Source organism: Mytilus galloprovincialis, chromosome 8 (genome assembly GCF_965363235.1).
Source record: "Mytilus galloprovincialis chromosome 8, xbMytGall1.hap1.1, whole genome shotgun sequence".
In the NCBI taxonomy this organism is placed as follows: Eukaryota; Metazoa; Mollusca; class Bivalvia; order Mytilida; family Mytilidae; genus Mytilus; species Mytilus galloprovincialis.
The window spans coordinates 35,089,844-35,111,757 of NC_134845.1; the positions used below are offsets into that span (position 1 = coordinate 35,089,844).

Genomic DNA, 21,914 nt, shown 5'->3' on the forward strand with positions numbered 1-21,914 from the left:
ACCTTTGATGGTGTCTTCCTCCTATTCCCACTTTTTAAAAATACTATTCCTTCTATTCCCACTTGCAAATAACAATAGATGTTTTGATAAATAATTTGTTTTTATAACAATCAGGGTTAATTAGAATTTCACCTAAGATTTACCTGTATTATTTTTAAAGCATAACATATTTGGTACACTGTTTAGGTATAATACCTTGTTTATTTGTAATATGTTTCTTTTTTCATCAAATAAATACTTAAAAATAGAGAAAAATTATGATAAATAGATTGGAGTTAGATTTATATTTAAACTTTTGAATGTGTACTTCAAAATAAAGAAAAATTATGATAAATAGATTGGAGTCAGATTTATTTTTAATAATTTTTGAATTTGTAACTTTAAAAAATTGTCTGCTTTACTAATAAATCATCATATAAATAATATTATAACCAAGTATAATCTTATATATAGATAAATCTTTATTCTCACAAACCAAATAACAGAAAGGTATAGAGATAATTTTACATATTTCAATACAATTACATAAATATATAATGTACGAAAGTAGATAGAGGCATTCACATTTGTTCACCCAGAAAAGTTCAATTTGTTATTGATCTCCTTAATAAGTTTACAAAGTTCGTTCAGTTCTGTACATTTTGGAGAATTCATTAAGTCATAAAACTTCAATGTGTTTGTTCTATTTCTATTGTAAAATGCAATACATTGTTTCCTACAATTATCGAAAGCTGAACAATTAAAAATGTAATGGTATTCATCACCAATGGCATCTGAATAACACAATACACATTTTCTGTTTTCTCTTTCTATGTTTTGCCATCTTCCAGTTTCTATTGGAGATTTCATGTTCAAAGTTCCAAATTTAAGAAATAAGGATATCTGTCGGTCATCCAAAATAAATATTTCTCAAACTCCAAAGTAACTTTAAATTAACGATAATTTAATGCTTTTGGTGATTCCTGTTGGCTTAAGATGTGGAATAAAAGTATACTTTAAAATATAATTACTTGGACCAATAATCAAAGATATAAAATATTGGGTGAAAACTGTTAACTTTACTTCATTATTTATTTTGTTTAAAAAAAAACAGAATTCATACAGATGCAAAAATAACTTATTACCTGTTCTAATAAAAAAAAACACTGGTCAATTAACAGTTGATTAAAAAATGTTTGTACAGTATAATCCTTTGTTTGCACTAGTTTTCCTTCTATTCCCACATGAAATTTTACCTTTTCTTACCAGATTTATAAAAAGTGGGAATAGAGGGAATGAACCCCTTTGATAACTATCTATACTCATGTGGCTAATTACTGCCACAACTTCTCTTGAAAATAATACAACATTAAAAACTAACTTTACTTAAAACACATCGTGATAAAATATGGAGAAATCCATTTAAGTTTGTCAGTTGTATTGATCATAAAATGCTATATAAGGCTTACAATCTTTTACTCTAGTCATCACAGCTAACAATACCATATCATCATATCTTCGTGGAATAAAAAACATGCTTCAAGGTAAAATACATTTTATTAGCATCACATATAGGTATAGGTACGTGATATTGATGTGATTATATATTTAGTTTTTATTGTTATAATTAGAGAAATAATGAATTAATTCTAATTTCATCCTTTATTTACTGTTTAAAAATAAGGTAACTGAATTATTTTAACAGAACTCAATGTAAATAAATTTTAAAACCAGAAACGTAAAATAGTATTGTCAATTTTGTCTCCTATTTGATTGTATGTTGTAGACTTTTTACAATGTTGAAAAGTCATTATTCCTGAAGGAGTCCTTAATCTGTATATAATAGTGTTTGTAAAAGGCCCAAATTTAAAAGCAAGACATATAAACTTTATAGTGAATGCCAGATCTTGTTTTAGAATTCCTTATACTTATTTATGGTGGTTTTTTATTGATGATGTCATATTACAGTTCCTTTAAATTAACTTGTACAATCATCTTAAGAATCTGTTCAATTTCAAAATTTATTTTCATTTGAAGGGTTCAAGTTCAGTCTAGAATTTCTCATTATGATTTTGTATGCATTCAGATTTTTTCCCCGTTTTTTTTAGTGTGTATATATCTAACATGTCTTAATGATACATTCGACATAATATATAAGTTCCTATAACATTGTATAAAAGGAATTTTACAAAATATTGACGTGCAAATTGAAAATTTAATTATGTGACCCAATTGTAGAATTGAAGGCTAAACTTAAAACATTGACTTCGCACAGGATTATCAAATTCATAACAATTGCATCTGAATGATGAAAGGATTTCTACAATAACTGATGAATTTACAATCTTGTTTACTAAACCTTTATGGTTATAATGGTTTTTGCATAATGTGCTTCTTTTGATGTTAAATTTTACCTTGTGTGTTAAGAAGATTATGGTCGTCTTTGATAGTTTGTTGAAAATGAATAAACCAATATATCTACTGGAATAGGATTTGAAAAAAAATATATCTGCAAAATCTGCATTTTTTTAATTTTTACCGAAATATTTTATAACTAATGCAATATTTATGTCATATAACACATAAGAATTAATACATTTAATTTAAATAAATAAATATGGCATGCTATGTTGTATGGATATTGTCCATTGTTGAAGGCTTCACAGTGAGTGACCTATAACTTCTACGTCATTGGGTATCTGTTACATGTGGATAAATCTTCTCATTGGCATACTACATCCTATGATTCTAATATGGTAATATCAGCCAGCCAACCCACACTTATAGATTAATTATTTATTGGTAGGTGTATAAATAGTTATTTACTTCATTTCAATATAATATTTTTTTTTCTAATTTTTACACAGATTGTGACTTTATCATATAATATTAACATTTATTTAGGAACTTAATAACATGACACTATTATAGCCGATTTCAATGAGTATTTAGTTAAAGGTAATTAATAACTATCTTTGGTTTGCTTGCTTGCTAGCTGAACCATTATTTAAGTCATTGTTAGGTAAGGTATAATACCCTCCTTACAAATTAGCCTAGTCCTAGAGACAGATAGATTAGTTATCTGTTGGACTAGTCTACTTTTAAAGAAGGGTAGTTTACCTAACCTAACAATGACTTCATGGTTCAGCTAGTAAGCAAGCTAACCAAAGATATTACCTTTAACTACACTCTCATTGAAATCAGCTGTAATACTCAACACAGTATTGTGCTCTTAAATGACGGTCATGACCCTAAAAGAATTATTAAAGAAACTATAAAGGGGCTACTAGTAGTATGAAAAAGGAACTGAAATTTTGCAGTCTTATGTAGTAAATAACCTATGCTTTCAGTGGGCCCTTACTGGTACATAACCTCCATTTGACTAGGAAAATAGAAATGGGAGAACATTTTATGTATTGAGACCACTGTGACTTTGAAATTTCAATAAGTATAAAATGAAATTTTAAAACTAACATTCATTGGATTATTGTTTCCTGAAATTAAACCCTGTAATCAACAGTATACATCTGATTTCAATGTGATAGACAGAAGCTTCAGTCTTTCAATACTTAAGTATACCTTAGTAGCTATAGCCTATAATGAAGACAAAAATGTCAGACTTTTTGTCATTCCAATCGTAGTCAGAAAAAACCTGATTAGACGTATCAAAATTTAAAGGGATATAAGTATAAAATGAATAATCAATATCAGCCCTTCCCTATGATGTTGAGCTCTAAGTCATGATACTAATTATTAAGAACAACGTTGGAGTAAAGTCATTAATATTTCATTTTTGTCTTTAATCTGGCACATTTACCTTATAAAGAATCAATGACAAATTTTCTTCAAATCTTCATTAAGCTACCAATGAGAAAAAAAAGTTCAAGTAATCTTTGCATTGGAAATTAATCTTGTGTTCATGGTTTTCTGTTCTATAATACACCTGAGCCCAGTCATTAAGAGATAAAACTTATTGCTGTTTCGCTCAATAAAGGCAGAACAATTCTTTTATATCAAATACTTCAGTATAAAGTCTGTGTCATCCAGAGTCCATGTCATTTGTTTTATGTAGTATTTTACAGCTCCAAGTAATGAAATAAAGTACAAACAAACAAAGCACAAACTATTGAAACTGTTTCCATTAGCTCCTCCACTTATTTTCAGCTTCTAGCTATCAAAGAAGTACCAATACAACAGACATTCCCCATGTTTTATATGTAATTGAACTAAAAAGCTTTGAATTAAAAAAATATACTCATTATTAAATGATTCCAAAAACAATTAAGTCATCTGAGCAAACCAAATAAAAACTTGAAAAAGCTGTTGCAATAAACAGGTATGCTTGCATGCAGTGAAAAGTTGTTTGCACCTCTAAAGGCAGACCAATTACCTTGCTAACACTAAGAACTTAATGGAGGAATCCCATCCACCAACTTAAAACACAAATACAATAAAGAAACTTTTGGTTCCATTATTTTTGTTGTAAAAAGCTGGAAACATTGAGTTAAAAAATAAAACTAGCAACCTGAATTTTACTATGGCAATGAACTAAAAAATAAATATAGCAGATAGCACCAATGACAACATCTGAATTAAAGTCATAAAGTTAGGATTCTTGCTTTGAAGAGGCACATAATGTGGCCATTTGGTTTCTTGCTTTGAAGAGGCACATAAAGTGGCCATCTGGTTTTTTGCTTTGAAGAGGCACATAATGTGGCCATCTGTTTTTTTTTGCTCTGAAGAGGCACATAATGTGGCCATCTGGTTTCTAGCTTTGAAGAAGCATATAATGTGGCCATCTGGTTTCTTGCTTTGAAGAGGCACATAATGTGGCTATCTGGTTACTTGCTTTAAAGAGACACATATAATGTGGCCATCTGGTTTCTTGCTTTGAACAGGCATTGGAGTTGGCCATCTGGTTCCTTGCTTGAAGAGGCACATAATGTGGCCATCTGGTTTCATGTTTTAAAGAGACACATATAATGTGGCCATCTGGTTTCATGCTTTAAAGAGGCACATATAATGTGGCCATCTCCTTCCTTGCTCATAAAATATGTACACTGAGCACATAAGAAAGAAAATGAGACATTTAAGACAAACGACACATTATAATAAAAAGTTCACTAATCTAAGATTTGCATACCTTAATAAAAGCTATTTTGAAGCCCAAATTAAACCATTCTTCAATACTCAATTAGAACACCTTCAACCCATTTTGTGTAAAGATGTTCACCATTTAAATACTGTAAATTCAAAATTATTGTTTGGATTTTATGATAACAAATACATTATGTTTCTCTGAATTAAACACTAGCATTATTCAGTCAGTATCAAACTTAAATAGAAAGCAAATGTTACATTTTCTAAAATGTTTGTCTTACTTATGACTTAAGGGAATGTACTAGGATGATAAATCACTACAATATGATGATGTTTTATAGGTATATCCCACATCTTCTTTTATTAATTCTCATCAACTTAATTGCTTCATGCCATGATAATCCTCAAGTTCTATCAAAGATTTGCATTTGTCACAAAAATTACATTCACAGCAGGCAGCTTTTTATCTTAAAATTGTATTTGTAACTTTTTTATGTACTGAAACAATTCTGGATTAGACATCATAACTATTTAGTTCAACAGCACTTAACAAAATACAAGCAGTTTCTACTTCTTTCTTACAATTATATCCTTACACACACCAGCTGAAGACAATCTGGCCAATACCTCATAAAAATGTTTCCTGAGTTCCATAGACTCTTTATAAGTAAAGATCATGATACCAACACTTTTGAGCCAGTCGCCTTATAGCTCTCTGTATAAATGGCAAAGCTTAAATTGGCCCATGTAACACACTCCTTATTCTTTTGTCATATGCAATCAGTATAGGTACAATAAAACAAAACTTATTTCAATTAAAATTAGCTCTATTTGGCCCAACTTTTAGGAATTTTGAGTCCTCAATGCTCTTCGACTTAGTACTTTACTTGGTCTTAGAGTCATTGAGTGTTACTGCATGACAAGTCTTTCGTAGAGGAAACAAACTCCTGTTTTACAAAATTTCAATCCTCAGATATCTATGATGAGTTAATTTACATAGCAGATGAATGCTTGAGTTATTAACTGGACATAATGAACATTGTGCTATTGGGAAATGATCATAATTTTCAAATAGTAAAATGAATATAATAGAGCTTAATATTACTTAACATACTACAGGAATGGAATGCACTGCACGAACTATATCTCTTGATCAACAACAGATTTCTGTACTTTTATCATTTTAATAATTGAGCACTTGTAGAAAAATGTCCCCTAGGAAAAGTAATGCTAGATAATTTTTAGAAGTATTATGCTCTCATTATCCAAAGGATTAAGTGTTTTGCATTTTTACACTGTTTTCCACTATAAAGATTAAAAATCTGGGCAAAACATATTTGCAACTGAAGACTTCACTGTTCAGTCAGGCCATGAATTAAATCTAGTTTGTATTTAAAACAAGAGGCTCTCAAGAGCCTGAATCGCTCACCTGAATTTTTTTGGTTTAATCTCTCATCAATGATTATTTTGGCTTTTCAATTTATTTAAATGTTCTTTGAATCGTCCTATTTTCTTCAAAAGCAAAAAAAAAATCATTTTCTCCTATGTTCTATTTTAGCCATAGGAGCTATGTTTCTTGACATACAAGGAAATGAAATATAAAATTTATACTAGATACTCTGAAACTCTAAAACTCATTTAGCCTAAGTTTGGCTGAAATTGATACAGCAGTTTCAAAGGAGAAGATTTTTTAAAGTAAGTCAACATGATGAACAAATTGTGAAAAAAGTCTTTAAAGGGCAATAACTCCTTAAGAGGTCAATTGACAATTTTGGTCAAATTGACTTATTTGTAGATCTTACTTTGCTTAACATTTTTGCTATTAACAGTTTATCTGTATCTATAATAATATTCAAGATAATGACCAAAAACTGCAAAATTTCCTTAAAATTACCAATTAAGTGGCAGCAACCCAACAATGATTTGTTTGATTCATCTGAAAATTTCAGGGCTGATAGATCTTGACCTAATGAACATTTTTACCCCCATGTCAGATTTGCTCTAAATGCTTTCGTTTTTGAGATATAAGCCAAAAACTGCATTTGACCCCTATGTTCTATTTTAAGTAACGGCGGCAATGTTTTTTGATGGATCAAAAATCGAAGCACACACTTTGTGCAGGATACTCTAAGGAACAATCATGCTAAGTTTCATTCAAATCCATTCAGTAGTTTCAGAGGAGAAGATGTTTGAAAAATTGTTAACGACGACAGACGACGACGACGGACGCCAAGTGATGAGAAAAGCTCACATGGCCTTTTAGGCCAGGTGAGCTAAAAATGTTTAAGCAATGAATAAACATATGGAATTAGCTTTGTCTTTTGATAACACTGATGCAGAAAGACCTTTTTTTTTGTTCTGTACTGTAAATCATGGAAAATTATTTTTCAACTGATTTCATTTTTCTTGCTGACTTTTATTAAATGTTAAAATTGAGAATGGAAATGGAGAATGTGTCAAAGAGACAACAACCCGACCATAGAACAGACAACAACAGAAGGTCACCAATAGGTCTTCAATGCAGCGAGAAACTCCTGCACCTGGAAGTGTCCTTCAGCTGGCCCCTAAACAAATATCTATACTAGTTCAGTGATAATGGAAGTCATATTTTTATACCTTTTTTAACTTACAAAATGTAGCTGATTAAGATATTAAAAATAATTTTTGACAATGATCATGAAGATTCGCCTCACTTAAATTTTGACACGAGGGACATGATTGAAGATTGAAGTAGCACAGCTCCCTTCACTTCAAGATGTTTAAATACAAACTTAGCGGCGGATCCAGAAATTTTTATAATTGGGTCTACTCACGTCATGCTCAGGTCGTGTTCCCCCCTAAATTCGCTGTTGAAACTAAGGTAAGTGACTTTATCTTCAAAGGCATCCTTGTGTGTCACTGTGTCTTTCATCCTCGACAACTTATTATTGAAATAAAAACAAGCTTAGATTGATTGTTCTCTGGCAACCACCGTTGTTCTGTAACATCATGACTCTTATAACAAGCCTTTCAAGACACTACAGGTTCAGTAGTTATATAACAATTCTAATTCTTTTATATACAATTTATGAGTAGTTATCTTATTTTGATCGTATAAAAAAATTATTCTTCAAAGATACATCCATTGAAATCTGTCAACTTTTTATTTCTCAGTCACATGTTCAAGATCTAGATGAAATAAATGACTTCTAATTTATCAAAATAAGATGCATTTTGTCATAATCAATATATAAACACAAATTTGTCAACAAAGAGATTTTTCATTTCCTAAAGGCATCTATTTTGGCCAGAAATAGCAAACCAACTTCCTCAAATAGCAGCCAATAACTGTTAAATTATAGAATCAAAGTAAAAAGAGTAGAATTTGTTTTTTTAACGATGACAGGAATACAATGATATAGTACACTGATTACATTGTAAGGTATCGATGATGCCTTCTGAGGATTCTATGATTAATATTTACTTCCGCTAATATCATTATATCCCTGTTGTACATCGAACAATGTTACTAACTGTTGATTAGGTTTAAGTCACGTAAGTTCTGACTAACAAAAAATTATTACATTTTTAAATTAATTTAGTGTCATTTCTTGCATGTAATATTACTTTAAATCATAGAAACATTTGTGTTTAGGGATTTCGAAAATGAAATATTTCTGCATTTCTCCAAATTGTTTTTCATATATTGCTAGTAAACAATTTCTCTTCAAGGTAATTTCAATTTGAAAGCTGTGCTCTGAGACAATATATAAATACATGTATATATAGTTCTGACAAATAGCAATTGTATTTTTTCTTTTTTCTTTTAATTTTATATCTATACAATTCTTAAAAGCAGAAAACACATGTAATACAATCAATCCATTCCAACCTGTAAACCCAGAAGCCAGCAGAGACTCAATGAGTATATGTCTATAACTAACCCAGGAATAAGTGGTGATGCTTAGGGAGATGGTTGAGCATCTAAAAACATGCTCTTTTTGTATCTTTTTTTTCATTTTTTGATTGTTACGTGTAAATCTGTTTCTTGATTTTCTCTTTTGACCTAGGCATCATGGTCATTCATTAAGCTTTGTCTCCAACTTAATGGTGTAGTTTGTACAGTGTACTTTGATTATACTGCATTCACTATGTGCACATTATATCAAGTGAAACCAGTCCATTTTTTTCATATTCCCATCCTATCAGCACATTGTTAGTGGTATAAATATCCAGCTTTACATAGTTGTACCAATTCATAAAAAGTAAAGAGATACCAAAAGTGCAATTCAAAACACAAAATTTGTTTAAAACAATAACCCCAATCAAAAAGACAACAACTGGACCAAAGACCAGATAACAGCGTAGTCCACCAATGGGTCAACACAGCAAGAAAACCCCGGAACCACAGAGCAGATAACAGCGTAGTCCACCAATGGGTCAACACAGCAAGAAAACCCCGGACCAAAGAGCAGATAACAGCGTGGTCCACCAATGGGTCAACGCAGCGAGAAAACCCCGGACCAAAGAGCAGATAACAGCGTAGTCCATCAATGGGTCAACACAGCAAGAAAACCCCGGACCAAAGAGCAGATAACAGCATAGTCCACCAATGGGTCAATGCAGCGAGAAAACCCCGGACCAAAGAGTAGATAACAGCTTGGTCCACCAATGGGTCAACACAGCAAGAAAACCCCGGACCAAAAAGCAAATAACAGCGTAGTCCACCAATGGGTCAACTCAGCAAGAAAACCCCGGACCAAAGAGCAGATAACAGCATAGTCCACCAATGGGTCAACTCAGCGAGAAAACCCCGGAACCAAAGAGCGGATCGCAGCGTAGTCCACCAATGGGTCAACACAGCAAGAAAACCCCAGACCAAAGAGCAGATAACAGCATAGTCCACCAATGTGTCAACTCAGCGAGAAAACCTTGCACCAAAGAGCAGATAATAGCGTAGTCCACCAATGGGTCAACTCAGCGAGAAAACCCCAGACCAAAGAGCAGATAACAGCGTTGTCCACCAATAGGTCAACACAGCAAGAAAACCCTGGACCAAAGAGCAGATAACAGCGTAGTCCACCAATGGGTCAACACAGCAAGAAAACCCCGGACCAAAGAGCAGATAACAGCATAGTCCACCAATGGGTCAATGCAGCGAGAAAACCCCTAACCAAAGAGCAAAAAACTGCGTAGTCCACCAATGGGTCAACACAGCAAGAAAACTCAGGACCAAAGAGCAGATAACAGCGTAGTCCACCAATGGGTCAACTCAGCGAGAAAACCCTGGACCAAAGAGCAAATAACAGCGTAGTCCACCAATGGGTCAACACAGCAAGAAAACCCTGGATCAAAGAGCAGATAACAGCATAGTCCACCAATGGGTCAACACATCAAGAAAACCCCGGACCAAAGAGCAAATAACAGCGTAGTCCACCAATGGGTCAACGCAGCGAGAAAATCCCACATCCGCAGGTTTGTTCTCAGCAGTGGCCCTAAATAAAAATATATCATCGTTCAAAATGCTTTTGCTTCCTTAATCTAATGCATTTATAAATATACTTATACATGATATTATGTAACATGTAATTGATCCTAGCATATAATGTGTTCTCTGACATTGCTCCTCTAAGAGAAACATGACTTTGGAAGCATCTTAATTACTTTCTATCAGAAACAAGAATCACGTTTCTGTCACGCTAATTACAAGTTATCAAATATAAGACATACACAAAGGGATTTAAAATCTAATTAGAATTCCCAAGAAAACCAATTGACAACCAAATGTAAAGATATATTTTATATAACTGCCATATTTCCTTTTATTCATGACTGTTGGCATCAAGTACCAAAGTGAGGTACATAATAATTAGAGTTAAAAATGTCCATTCTCTACAAAGAAACAATCTTTCCATAGCAGACCTCTGTATTGATCTTACTTACTGAAAAGTAACATTGATACCTGGCTGATATCAATGTCTGATTAAGGTATGGGCACAGAGGACAATCGAGACACCATTAAAAAATAAATTTCTAACCATTATGTACAATTACCCTCCACTTTTGTTCTCATACCCTGGGTCTGTCTGAATGTTATCTGTAAATAAATTCAATCGATTCCCCCATATTTAAAAACTATAAACCAAATGACATACCAATTTGTATTTTTTTTATGAATGCATTAATTATGACAGTTGAACCTAGGTCAATTGGTCTAAATAACATCATTGACCAATGGACTATAAATGTGAAGCAGACATTGTGACATAATTGAAATTGTTGGGGGAAACTGCACATATGTGGAAGACATCTATTTGGTACAACTTACAGATGTTGGAAGTAAAACTACTTCATTAAATAATACTGAATATATATATATCCAACGCAATCATAGGTTTGAACGTAGTTTTCAATTTAGACTCGTTTATATTTTTTCGTTTGGGCTTGTATCATATTTTCCATCCGGTTTATATGATCCGTTCATCCTACATTGACTCTTAAAATTCAAGAGTCTATCTAAAAATGAGGGTACTTTTTATATGGCCTTTCAAATACCGTTTTGATCCCTAACATCACTGAAGAGACATTTATTGTCGAAATCCGGATCTGGTGTACTAAAAAATATTGACACCGTATGTTTGTGGCATAACATCGTGGCCACAAGTTAAATTTTTTTTCTGTTTAGTATTAAATTTATATTAAGATCCATTTTGTTACATCTTGTGATCAATTTTATTTGGAAATCGCCAATGGCAGTCAGCAGGGTTAAAGAACATCAGTTGTTTGACTTGTTAGTCAAATGCGTTTTGTTTAAATATACTTTTTCACTTCACTTTTTTTGGTCTTTTGGAAAATGTTGTTTGTGCTGTTTTTAGACCCTTCTACAACGAAATTTATTTTACATGCACACGTATAAAAGTTGCGGTTTTTATCCAACGCAATCATAGGTTTGAACATAGTTTTCAATTTAGACTCGTTTATATATATATATATACTGATGTCAATTTAAACAATATGTTGATAAATACCTAATGTAGTATGAATGACAAATATGTCTTGTCAACAACTTTGCCTTATTTCCTGAAGTCATTTGAGTGGTATTAAAATAGATATGGTTTTTCCATAAATAGAACATATCAATAACATGTTTACAAATAACCATCAAATAATCAAAAAATTCTAATCATGTTTTTTTTCTCTGACACTGATGACAGTAATGACTATTTTCTATGGTAATTTAAAAGAATTTAGAAACCAAATTTTTAATGTCAATTTACACATGATCAACACATCAGGTTACAGTTGCATGTAAATTAAGCTTATGGCTTCCTTTTTTGTTCAATTATTGTAGGCCTAATTTATTAACATGAAATATGCAAATAATTAATTCATTATCTATTTCTAAATCAGCTGCAGTAGCAATTTACTTCTCATTTTAGCTCCATTTTAAGCATATTTTCTTTCAACATCAACATGAACTATCATATTTGGTTCAGATGGGTTGAGCTATTTGGGTATCTGAGGGTGCTTAACAATGTTTGATGGGGATTTTTTTTATGTATCACCTCACAAACATTGTGAATACCTTCTATATATTATAAGTTCATTCAAAATTATATCTTACTTCTAATAATATTTCAATTACCAGTTATCAAAATCCTCTTTTTAAATATTTATGCCCCCTTCCCCCTAAAAAAATATTTATACCAAATACAGGTATCCTAATTAAAAAAAATGTGAACTTCATAATCATTACAATCTGAGTGGTAAATATTTTCTCTTCTGTTTACCAAATCAAATTGATTATTAACAACTTATATTTCACTTTCCCCATCTGACATAAGTCAATAATTCATTCTAGAAAGGGTAAAGTGACAGCTAAAGTGTGACATTTTACAAGTATATTAACAAAGACAAGTGTTAGAAATCCCTGGAAGTATAGAGAAAGGATAGCCTTGACAACTGTAATTACAATAATATAAGTGGACTCATTTAGGATTTCTCTATGAATTCTGTTGAGAGCTTAACAAATAGGGATTTAGATTTCAAATGAAAAATAATATTTATCAAAGCTAACAGATTCAATACATCGATCAGACCAGTGGCAGATCTACTGAAATACTGGGGGCCATTGACTGCCTATGAGGGAGTAGAAGTCGCCGTCCGATCCTGTCATGCTTCAGTGATTCCATATATAATCAACTAAAAATTTCTTAGAAAAGGGAAGGCCCAGTGGACCCCTGTCCCCTCTAATAATCCACCTCTGAAGACTAACCCAAATAATAATCAAGTACCTCCCTGTGATTGACTCTTTGTGACTTGTTAGAGTGTGACCTCCAATGACAACAAGAAAGTGTCCATAGAACAAGGATGGCCCATTTTCATTATCATTTTCTATGTTCAGACGTGAAATTTGGGGTATAAACACTAATATAGGGAACATGTGTATTTAGTTTCAAGTTGATTTGATTTCAACTTCATCAAAAATTACCTTGATCAAAATCTGTAACCAGACAGATGTATGGAGGGACGGACGCACTAACCGAAAAACATAAAGCATAATAAAAACAAATCCAAGATTTTGTTTGACTTTGCATTGATCATAACCACACTTGAGCACACTACTTACATGTTGAATTGAAAAGCTATATGGTATCAGCAATTTTTTAAAATCATTTAGACAAGTGATAAATTGATCTTTTACCCTTTATTCAACAGCTCGATAGATGACGGACAAGAAAAACCTTAATGAATCTTGATTCAGCAATTATTTGTGTCTCAAAGTATTTCAAACTTTATCAGACACTTATTACTTGAGCTCAGAACTGAAATCAATCACGAGCTTGCTTTGCTGTTTTCATATATTGTTCTTATTGGTCTAAATGACTTGTGGTTAACATTGTTGACATTCAGCATTAATGATATTTTCCTCTTTGAAAACTTTTTCACGTAGCGGAAACCAGTAATTTTTCTATTGAATGGTATAAAATCTTTGCTTGTTCTTATCCTTACTAATGACTACTTCAAAAGAGAATTATGTAATACTTGGAAAACTGGAAAATTTAAGCGAATCGTCATGGAAAATTACCAGGAAGGAAAAATGAAATAATTTTCTGTTTATCAAATGACAAAACATTCAAATGTAATGTTTGTTCAATATTGTTGTCAATAGTACTAATACATGTATTACCTTAAAATTTATTATATTTTGAAAAACAACACAAATATGATATATTGTTTAATCGTGTCTATGTTGTTTGAAAGAGCATACGTTTAGTTTAAATTCCGGACAAAACTTTGTATTTGTATTCATTTTTATAAGGGAATGTAAAGTTGAACTAAGTTTGTGACCATGACCTTGCAGATGTGAATTCCAAAATTATTTAAGTAAATGAAAAGTTGAACAAAGTTTGTGACCTTGACCTTGCAGATGTTAATTCCAAAATTATTTGATACACACTGCAACATGTGCAATGTACATATGCTTTTTTAAAGACATCAATGGTCTTAAAAGTTCTGAACTGGATTAAGATTTCAGAAAGGGAGACAATTAGAAAATACCATACATATTGATTCCCCTATACCCCTCATATTCCCACCCTAACGTAGAAAAGATTTTATTTTTTTGCCAAAACAACTGTTATATTGTGACTCACAGCTGATATTTTATAACACCAATGTGTAAAACCCCAGATAACCGGTGCTAAGCACCAATCTCATCTTAACCAGTTTTGTTATTTAGGTTAAAGAACAAATTTATTGGATACATCAATAAAAAACTTGAAAATATTCTCTCAATTGCAAAACTGTACTGCATAAAACACTCCATATTAATTCTGATGGCTTACTAATGAAATGAAAAAGCTCAATTTTATGCCTATAAATTGCTTAAATGTCAATCTGCTTAACGGTATAACCAACAATAATGCAGTATCTCTATTCCTGATAATAAACTCCATTAGGCATGCCATTATTTATTCGACTGGTGCCTGATCTAGTTCGTCACTGATCCTTCAAACGATTAGGAGATCCGATTAATACAAAGTCAGTTTGTTGATGATAACATCTGAATGAAAAATAAATTGAATTTTTCTCATATTTCTGTCATTTTCAGTAGGAACATGTTAAATTATGTCTTTGATAAATCACATTAGGTTTTTCTGAAGGATATTTCTTAGATTGCAATATATTTTGGGTTAAGTTACATTACAGTGTGGGGATCAATTGTCGTGGATTGAAGTAAACATAAACTTCTACATCATTTGGTTTATGGTGGAGTCAGTTGTCTCATTGGTTAACATACCACATCACCTTGGTATTTTTATATGGTTAATGTTCTTAAGAGGTGAATTAATACAGTAACATTCAAGGTGCTTGTTAATGTCTTCTGTACCATCATTAAAACATTTTGGTAAGGAGAATGCATTTCCATTGAAATAACTTATATGACAGACAGATAGATGGGCAGACAGGCAGGCTGATGGACATGCACTGCTTAGGCTGTAGTAGTGACCATTACAGAGTGACATATTCTTTGTCTCTAAATGTGTTAACATTTGAAATGGTCAATTCTTCATATTATGAATCATAACTTTTTAATAAAGATCTGAGTTATGCAGCTTCATGAAGCTTAGCTTGATCTGACTTATCATGCAGTTACCAATTGATTGATTGGTCATTAATGCCAATGACAGTACTATTGGCTATTTGGTTATGATCAGTTTTTATAAGTGGAGGAGTTCTGTGTTGTACCAATGGTAGCTAGTATGAACATTTTCCCTGCATATATTTTCTAACAAACACTCCCACTGTACTAGTAGAGTGTTACATATATACAGATCAGTCACTACAGTTAATAGTTTTTTTTTTTATCTATATACCAATGTTTTTGAAAACCATTTATTGTCAGGTTGCTAATTCTCATCAAAATTTTTACCAAATAATCCTATTTCATCTTCTTATATATATAAACAAGAAATCTACAATAATCAGATCATATTTAACAGTATGTGACTAGTTACTAAGAGTGCTAATTCGCTGTATTATAAACCCTCAGCCCACACTTAATATGTGTCATTATACAGCTATGAACTTTACTTAAACCTTCATTGAACATCCTGAGTCTCACAAATTTTATCCAATCTAACTGTGACATTTGAAACTGTCAGTTTTCATATATATATCCTAGTTTTTTCTAATGTTATGTTTAATTGTTAATGTTGTGATCTTTACTGAACTTATTGAGGTAAGAATTAGTGGGAGTGAAAACTGAAGGTAAAACATTGTTTTATTATTTTTTTATTTTCCATATTATTATTGGGATTAACCAAGAACATTGTCATTGTCAAACAAATGAAACTATTATGTAGGTTTCTTTATGGTTAACAGTATTGGCATAAACTTTTCAAATGTAATTTTTGTTTATTTTATAGAAAATAATTATAATAGATATTAGTTACATTTGTGATGATGTATAAGGTTGCCTTAGTTTAATTTCTTTTCGAATTATTGCCTGACAATTGGCCAAGCAAAGTAATTCAACTTTGATGGTGAATATAAAAAAAGAAGATGTGGTATGAATGTCTGAATGAGACAACTCTCCATAAGAGACCAAAATGACACAGAAATTAACAACTATAGGTCATTGTACGGCCTTCAACAATGAGCAAAGCCATACTGCATAGTCAGCTATAATGGCCCTGAAATGACAATTTAAAACAATTCAAAGGAGAAACTAACGACCTTAGCTTATCTTGTACTGTTACCTCATATACAAGTGTTAACTGGTCAGACCCTGAGGAAAATTGCATTAAATGGTAGATGGTTATCATATTCTGCATCCCTTTATTTTAAATTTCTGAATAACCTGGGTTTTCTTATAATTTGAAAAGCATAAATTGTCTCTGAGAAAGCAAATTGATATAATGTTACATTATTTTGATCAATTATTTTGTATTATTCCTAGCTATAGACTTTCCAACTATAATAAATACCACAGATTTGTCATACAAGTATAAATGTAAATATTCTATAGCTTAATAAGTAACAAAATGTGTGTAGGATGTACCCTGAAATAAGTATATATATGTTTTCTATAAGCTTTAACTTTTTTGTAGACATTCTACAGTTCAGTACTGGCATTTGCTGTTTTGAACAAACTAGCAGGATATTACTGAAATTTCTTATAAATCAATTTAAACTCATGGTTTTGACATTATAAAAGCCATGTTAAATTGCTCTGTACGAAGATTATGTAACTTGCACTCTAACGTTATAAACATTATTTACAACAATATGACAGACAATATTGTTATCTAATGATATTGAAAACTAACGTCTTAAAATTGTCAACCATGATCGCATAATGCCACATAAAGACACATTATATCTATATCCTAAGATCTATAGAAATGCCCCCAGTTGTAGACTATTTTATTCTATTACATTTCATCTCCATTTATTTTTATTTTACAGACAGAGATTGTGAGACATCAGCTATGGTTGTGACAAGTAATATGAAAACTAACTAATCTTGTCACCCAATGAAATCAGGAGATTTTTATCATGTTATCCATCAAGCTTCCCAAATGATCCATCAGTTGTCTTTATTGATTTCATAAGAAATTATTCAATGCTTGTGAAAACTGAGAACTGTTGAAGTATTGGGAAAATATACATGTTGTGGAAAGTATAAGATATGACATATCATCAACATGAAAAAAGTATGTTATTAACTTTCAAATACTACAGTACTTATATATACCTGGAATCAGGAAATATAAACATCGTCATTTAATCGGAGATGAAAGAGGACAATTGGATAGTGCAGCTTAGTTATTTAATACCATCTAAGTAAATACAAGTCAGTTAGTAAAGATTTGAAAATCCATCAGGAATTTTATAACTGTGAATGAATAACACAAATGTGATGCAAGTTATTGAGAATTTATTTAAATATTGATGGATAGCTTATGAAACTTGTGTCATATTGAACTACGCAAAGTTGTCAATGATTACAAAAGAAATAACATAAATTACAAGTTGATGACCAAGACTAAATCAATCATTTCTTTTGTAAAAAAGAAAGAAAAACGATTGTGGACCATTGCAACTATCTGGAGAGGATCAGAGTCAGTTATCGTAGGTTCGTAACAGGTTTTGTCTTATTGAGTTTGTCGACGTTGAAATCAATTACAGCTCAACCGATATTGAATTTGTAGCAATGACAGTATTATAACTAATGATAGAACAGAAATCTACAAATAAAGAAAAATGACAATCAAACTTATATCAATATTGCCAATGTGTGTCCATATCGTCATAAATTTATAGATCATATCTTTTTTTATAACAAAACTGGCTCCAAAAGAAATATTATATTTCTGAACTGAAATTAACATTCAGCAAACACAGTAAATTAAAGGAAGGATAAAATTCAATTGGAGAAAACAAAAATGTGTAAATATAGAAATGGATATTTTAATGAACCATCTGTTAAAAGTTAAAATCGTGAAAACTGACGAATGACTACGTTAGACATCAGATATGATTATTGATCAAATTATTGACAAGTTACTATACCAGAGTCATTAAACTTGAACACAACTCATTTTAAAAAGCTAACACTTCTCAAGGAGTTTAATGCTGTTATTGTGTATGCAGCTAGACATTTTTAACCTTTCCATAAGATTTAAATGCAATTTACGGTAAGAAGACAAAAGTACAGGACACTATTCTACTTTATAAAGAATTTGCTTTAATAAGAATTAAGCTGAATTGTTGCAGTGCATTGTTTGTTGTGTACTAATAGATAGAATCCAGAAGTGTTCAGCAGCTATTTCTTCAAGATATTTGTAAGCGCAAGGATAAACTCGTTTAGAAGCATTTTAGATAGTCTCGAAAGCATTTGAAATCTACGTTACATGGGAATATGTTCATTACTGTTAAGCATTATCATGGATTGCTTTGATAAATGTGTGTCTGAGAAATGTTGTTCTAACAGTAATCTTTTTTAAGTGTCTCATACCGTGATTACAGTTTCATTGTGACCAGGCAGTCAATCACGTCGTCTGAACGGACTTGATTTCATTATTTCGTTTCTACCATTTCCGATAACTTTACAAATTCCAGATCGGTTCCATTTTTAACTTTTCTTTTCCATTATCAACAGCTTAGCAAAGGATGAAAAAAGGAAATACAAGCTTTCCTAGATCAAAAGACATTATATGTTGAAATAAACAAACTGCAATAAGCTTTACGATCAAGTACAATTTATAGCATACAAAAAGAGACATTACAACAAAATGGCTGGTGCAGGGAATGTAACTAGTGTCACTCAAGTAATGGACACTGAAATTGAACTTTATTCAGTGGTGCTATCGTCAACTACGTTGTGTCTTGCCTTATTTTTTGGAAGCGGTGGAAATATAACTATTTTGTTAGCAATGTGTTTTAATGGACTGATGTCCCGACTACGATACATATTTTTGTCAATATTACTAATTGTTTGTACATTATATGATTTGTTGTGGTGTCCACTAGAGATATATCATCTTATACATCATCATCATTCACCGTACGATGTAGGATCAAAGGTCAAGTTCGCAGGTCAGTGTCTATACATGTGTCTATTTACTGGATTATTCTGCAGTCTAGTTATGATCAGTGTTCATAGCTTGTGTGTACTGATGGACAAATTAGGACGGAAATATTCAAAGCTAATAATTCTAGTCAGTAGCGTTATTGCAATCGTATTGGTTACTGTAAATACAATTGGATATTCAGTCCTATCTACAAAATATGAAATATCTGACTCATTGTCTTACTTAATTCTTAACAGTTATTCCTACATATATCGTGTAACATGTTACAGTATTTGTATAGCCTCTTCTATTATTGTTATGGTGATAATGATCGCCATGGTGGTTTATAAGCAAAATGTTCGTTCAGAAAAAATAAGTGAAGAATCTGACTACTCAGAACCACCAACTCCTGAGAGACTAAATATAAACATACCGAGCTTACTCATTAAAGGTGCTGACGATGACAATGAAAGTGATAACGAAGAGAATGAAAACAACGAGAAAAAATCCATTCATGATTCAACAAAACATCTTGGTCCACAAGATGTTTCATCAATAAAAGATGACAATACTTCTACACTTGGGGAGCTACCCTCTCCTTCGCGTAGCAAAAATAATCACCTTAGTGTCAATATGGCAGCCATTTTAGGCAGACGTCGACATACGATTGGCCAAATAGGGTCCACAGGCCTGGATGTAATGGAAAAGGCTAAACAATACAATTATGTAAGAAAATTCTCTGTGGATATTCAGGCCCTGCAAGCACAATTAGAAAATCCTAAAATTCACGGAGGAAACTTTCCATTTAGATCTGATACTGAATTACAAAAGACTGCCCAGAATGACAGGAAAGAGTTTCTTATACGTAGACCACAAACTCCAACGTTGGATTCAAGAATGTGGGAGAAAGATTTCTCTGAAAGCAGAGAAGACATATCAAAAAGTAATGAAGAATGCTGTAGGACTTCAATTCATTCTCAAAAGTCTACAAAATCCAACAGATCTAATAGGTCATATAAATCGAGCAGGTCTAATAAATCAAGTAGGTCAAATAAATCAAGCAGACGCAACTCTAGTCATGACACAGTCAGTCCTCCAATCATAACCCTATCAGAAACAACGGCAGAAGAACAACATGTCCTTGACCTTCAAGAAGACAAAGGACCAACGTACATAAAACTTTGTTGTCTATTAATAGTAACATTTATATGTTGTTTACTTCCCATGTATATAACGGAGACTGTTCGTCATCGTTTATCATCTGCCGCGTACATAAACATTGTAACGTGTACAATGGCTCTGTCTGTTGTGCAGACAATTATATATCCACATGTTTTATTTTGTATGGATAACTTTATACATAATTCTGTACATAAGTTTTTCGGTAAGTTTCACAGCCAAGTTATGTTGGTGTGTTATGAACGACAAGCAGTACCTACGGACAACATTGATATTACAGTTACCCAAGTGTAGTCTATTTATAAATATATTATTTCTATTTCAATATCCTATTGAATTATATCATGTATATCTGTACTTTAGTCCATTTTATTGCCTTTTACTAAAGAAACCCTATTTTATACCACAAATGTATATCCAAAGCAAAGATTTCCATATAGATACATTGAGGTGTCTGAGGTATGATTGCCAATAAGACATCTATCTATCAAAAATGGACAGACATGAATGAGAATCGGACAATGTTACAACCTTCAACCAAAGAGTAAAACTCAAGCAATATTGTATTAGTTATAAAAGGCATCAATATGACAAATGAAAAAATAATTCAACTTTAAAACTGATGGCCTAATTTTTTATAACAAAATTTAACTACAAAACTATTGTTGACCTAATCTATTTGATTGATTACATTAGGCTTCTGGCAAATAACACATATAGTGGGGTTTTGTTTGTTTATGAAAGCTCAAACCCGTCTTAACTTATTTTGATCTGAGCGTCACTGATGAGTCTTATGTAGATGAAACACATGTCTGGGGTATCAAATTATCAGCCTGATACTTTTGACCCATTAACCCCTTACCCTGTACAGTGGTCTATAACCGCACAAGATAAGAATATAAGAAATGGCTTCACTCATGACAGATCAACATGAAGTACATAAAACACAGCACAATAACAACTTTGTAGCATTATACTAAAGAAATTTACACCCTAAAAATATCTCATTTTCTACAATGACATGTTGGCAATAAATGTTAAAGGATTTATTCTACAATGTATCAAAGCTATTTGCTAAGAGTGTTAACATCTCCT

The 21,914-nt window shown here is 31.8% G+C and overlaps 2 protein-coding genes across 4 annotated transcripts in view; one reads left to right on the plus strand and one right to left on the minus strand.

Moving 5' to 3' along the window:
- Positions 1-21,914, minus strand: part of LOC143085658 (arginine--tRNA ligase, cytoplasmic-like) — a 120,364-nt gene that overhangs the window by 49,016 nt on the left and 49,434 nt on the right. The window lies entirely within an intron of this gene.
- Positions 1,311-21,176, plus strand: LOC143085659 (uncharacterized). Of its 3 annotated transcripts, none has more exons than XM_076262145.1 (2): positions 1,311-1,523; positions 17,533-21,176. In XM_076262145.1, exon 2 carries the CDS (start codon positions 19,362-19,364, stop codon positions 21,111-21,113), a length of 1,752 nt encoding a protein of 583 aa, XP_076118260.1. In that variant the 5' UTR covers positions 1,311-1,523; positions 17,533-19,361; the 3' UTR covers positions 21,114-21,176. The 3 variants fall into 3 exon arrangements, with proteins under 3 accessions (XP_076118260.1, XP_076118258.1, XP_076118259.1); XM_076262143.1 differs by lacking the exon at positions 1,311-1,523 and adding an exon at positions 16,196-16,332; XM_076262144.1 differs by lacking the exon at positions 1,311-1,523 and adding an exon at positions 16,204-16,303.

Bases quoted from the DNA above. Each gene is read 5' to 3' on its own strand.
- LOC143085659 (XM_076262145.1), top strand. From the start codon at position 19,362: ATGGCTGGTGCAGGGAATGTAACTAGTGTCACTCAAGTAATGGACACT.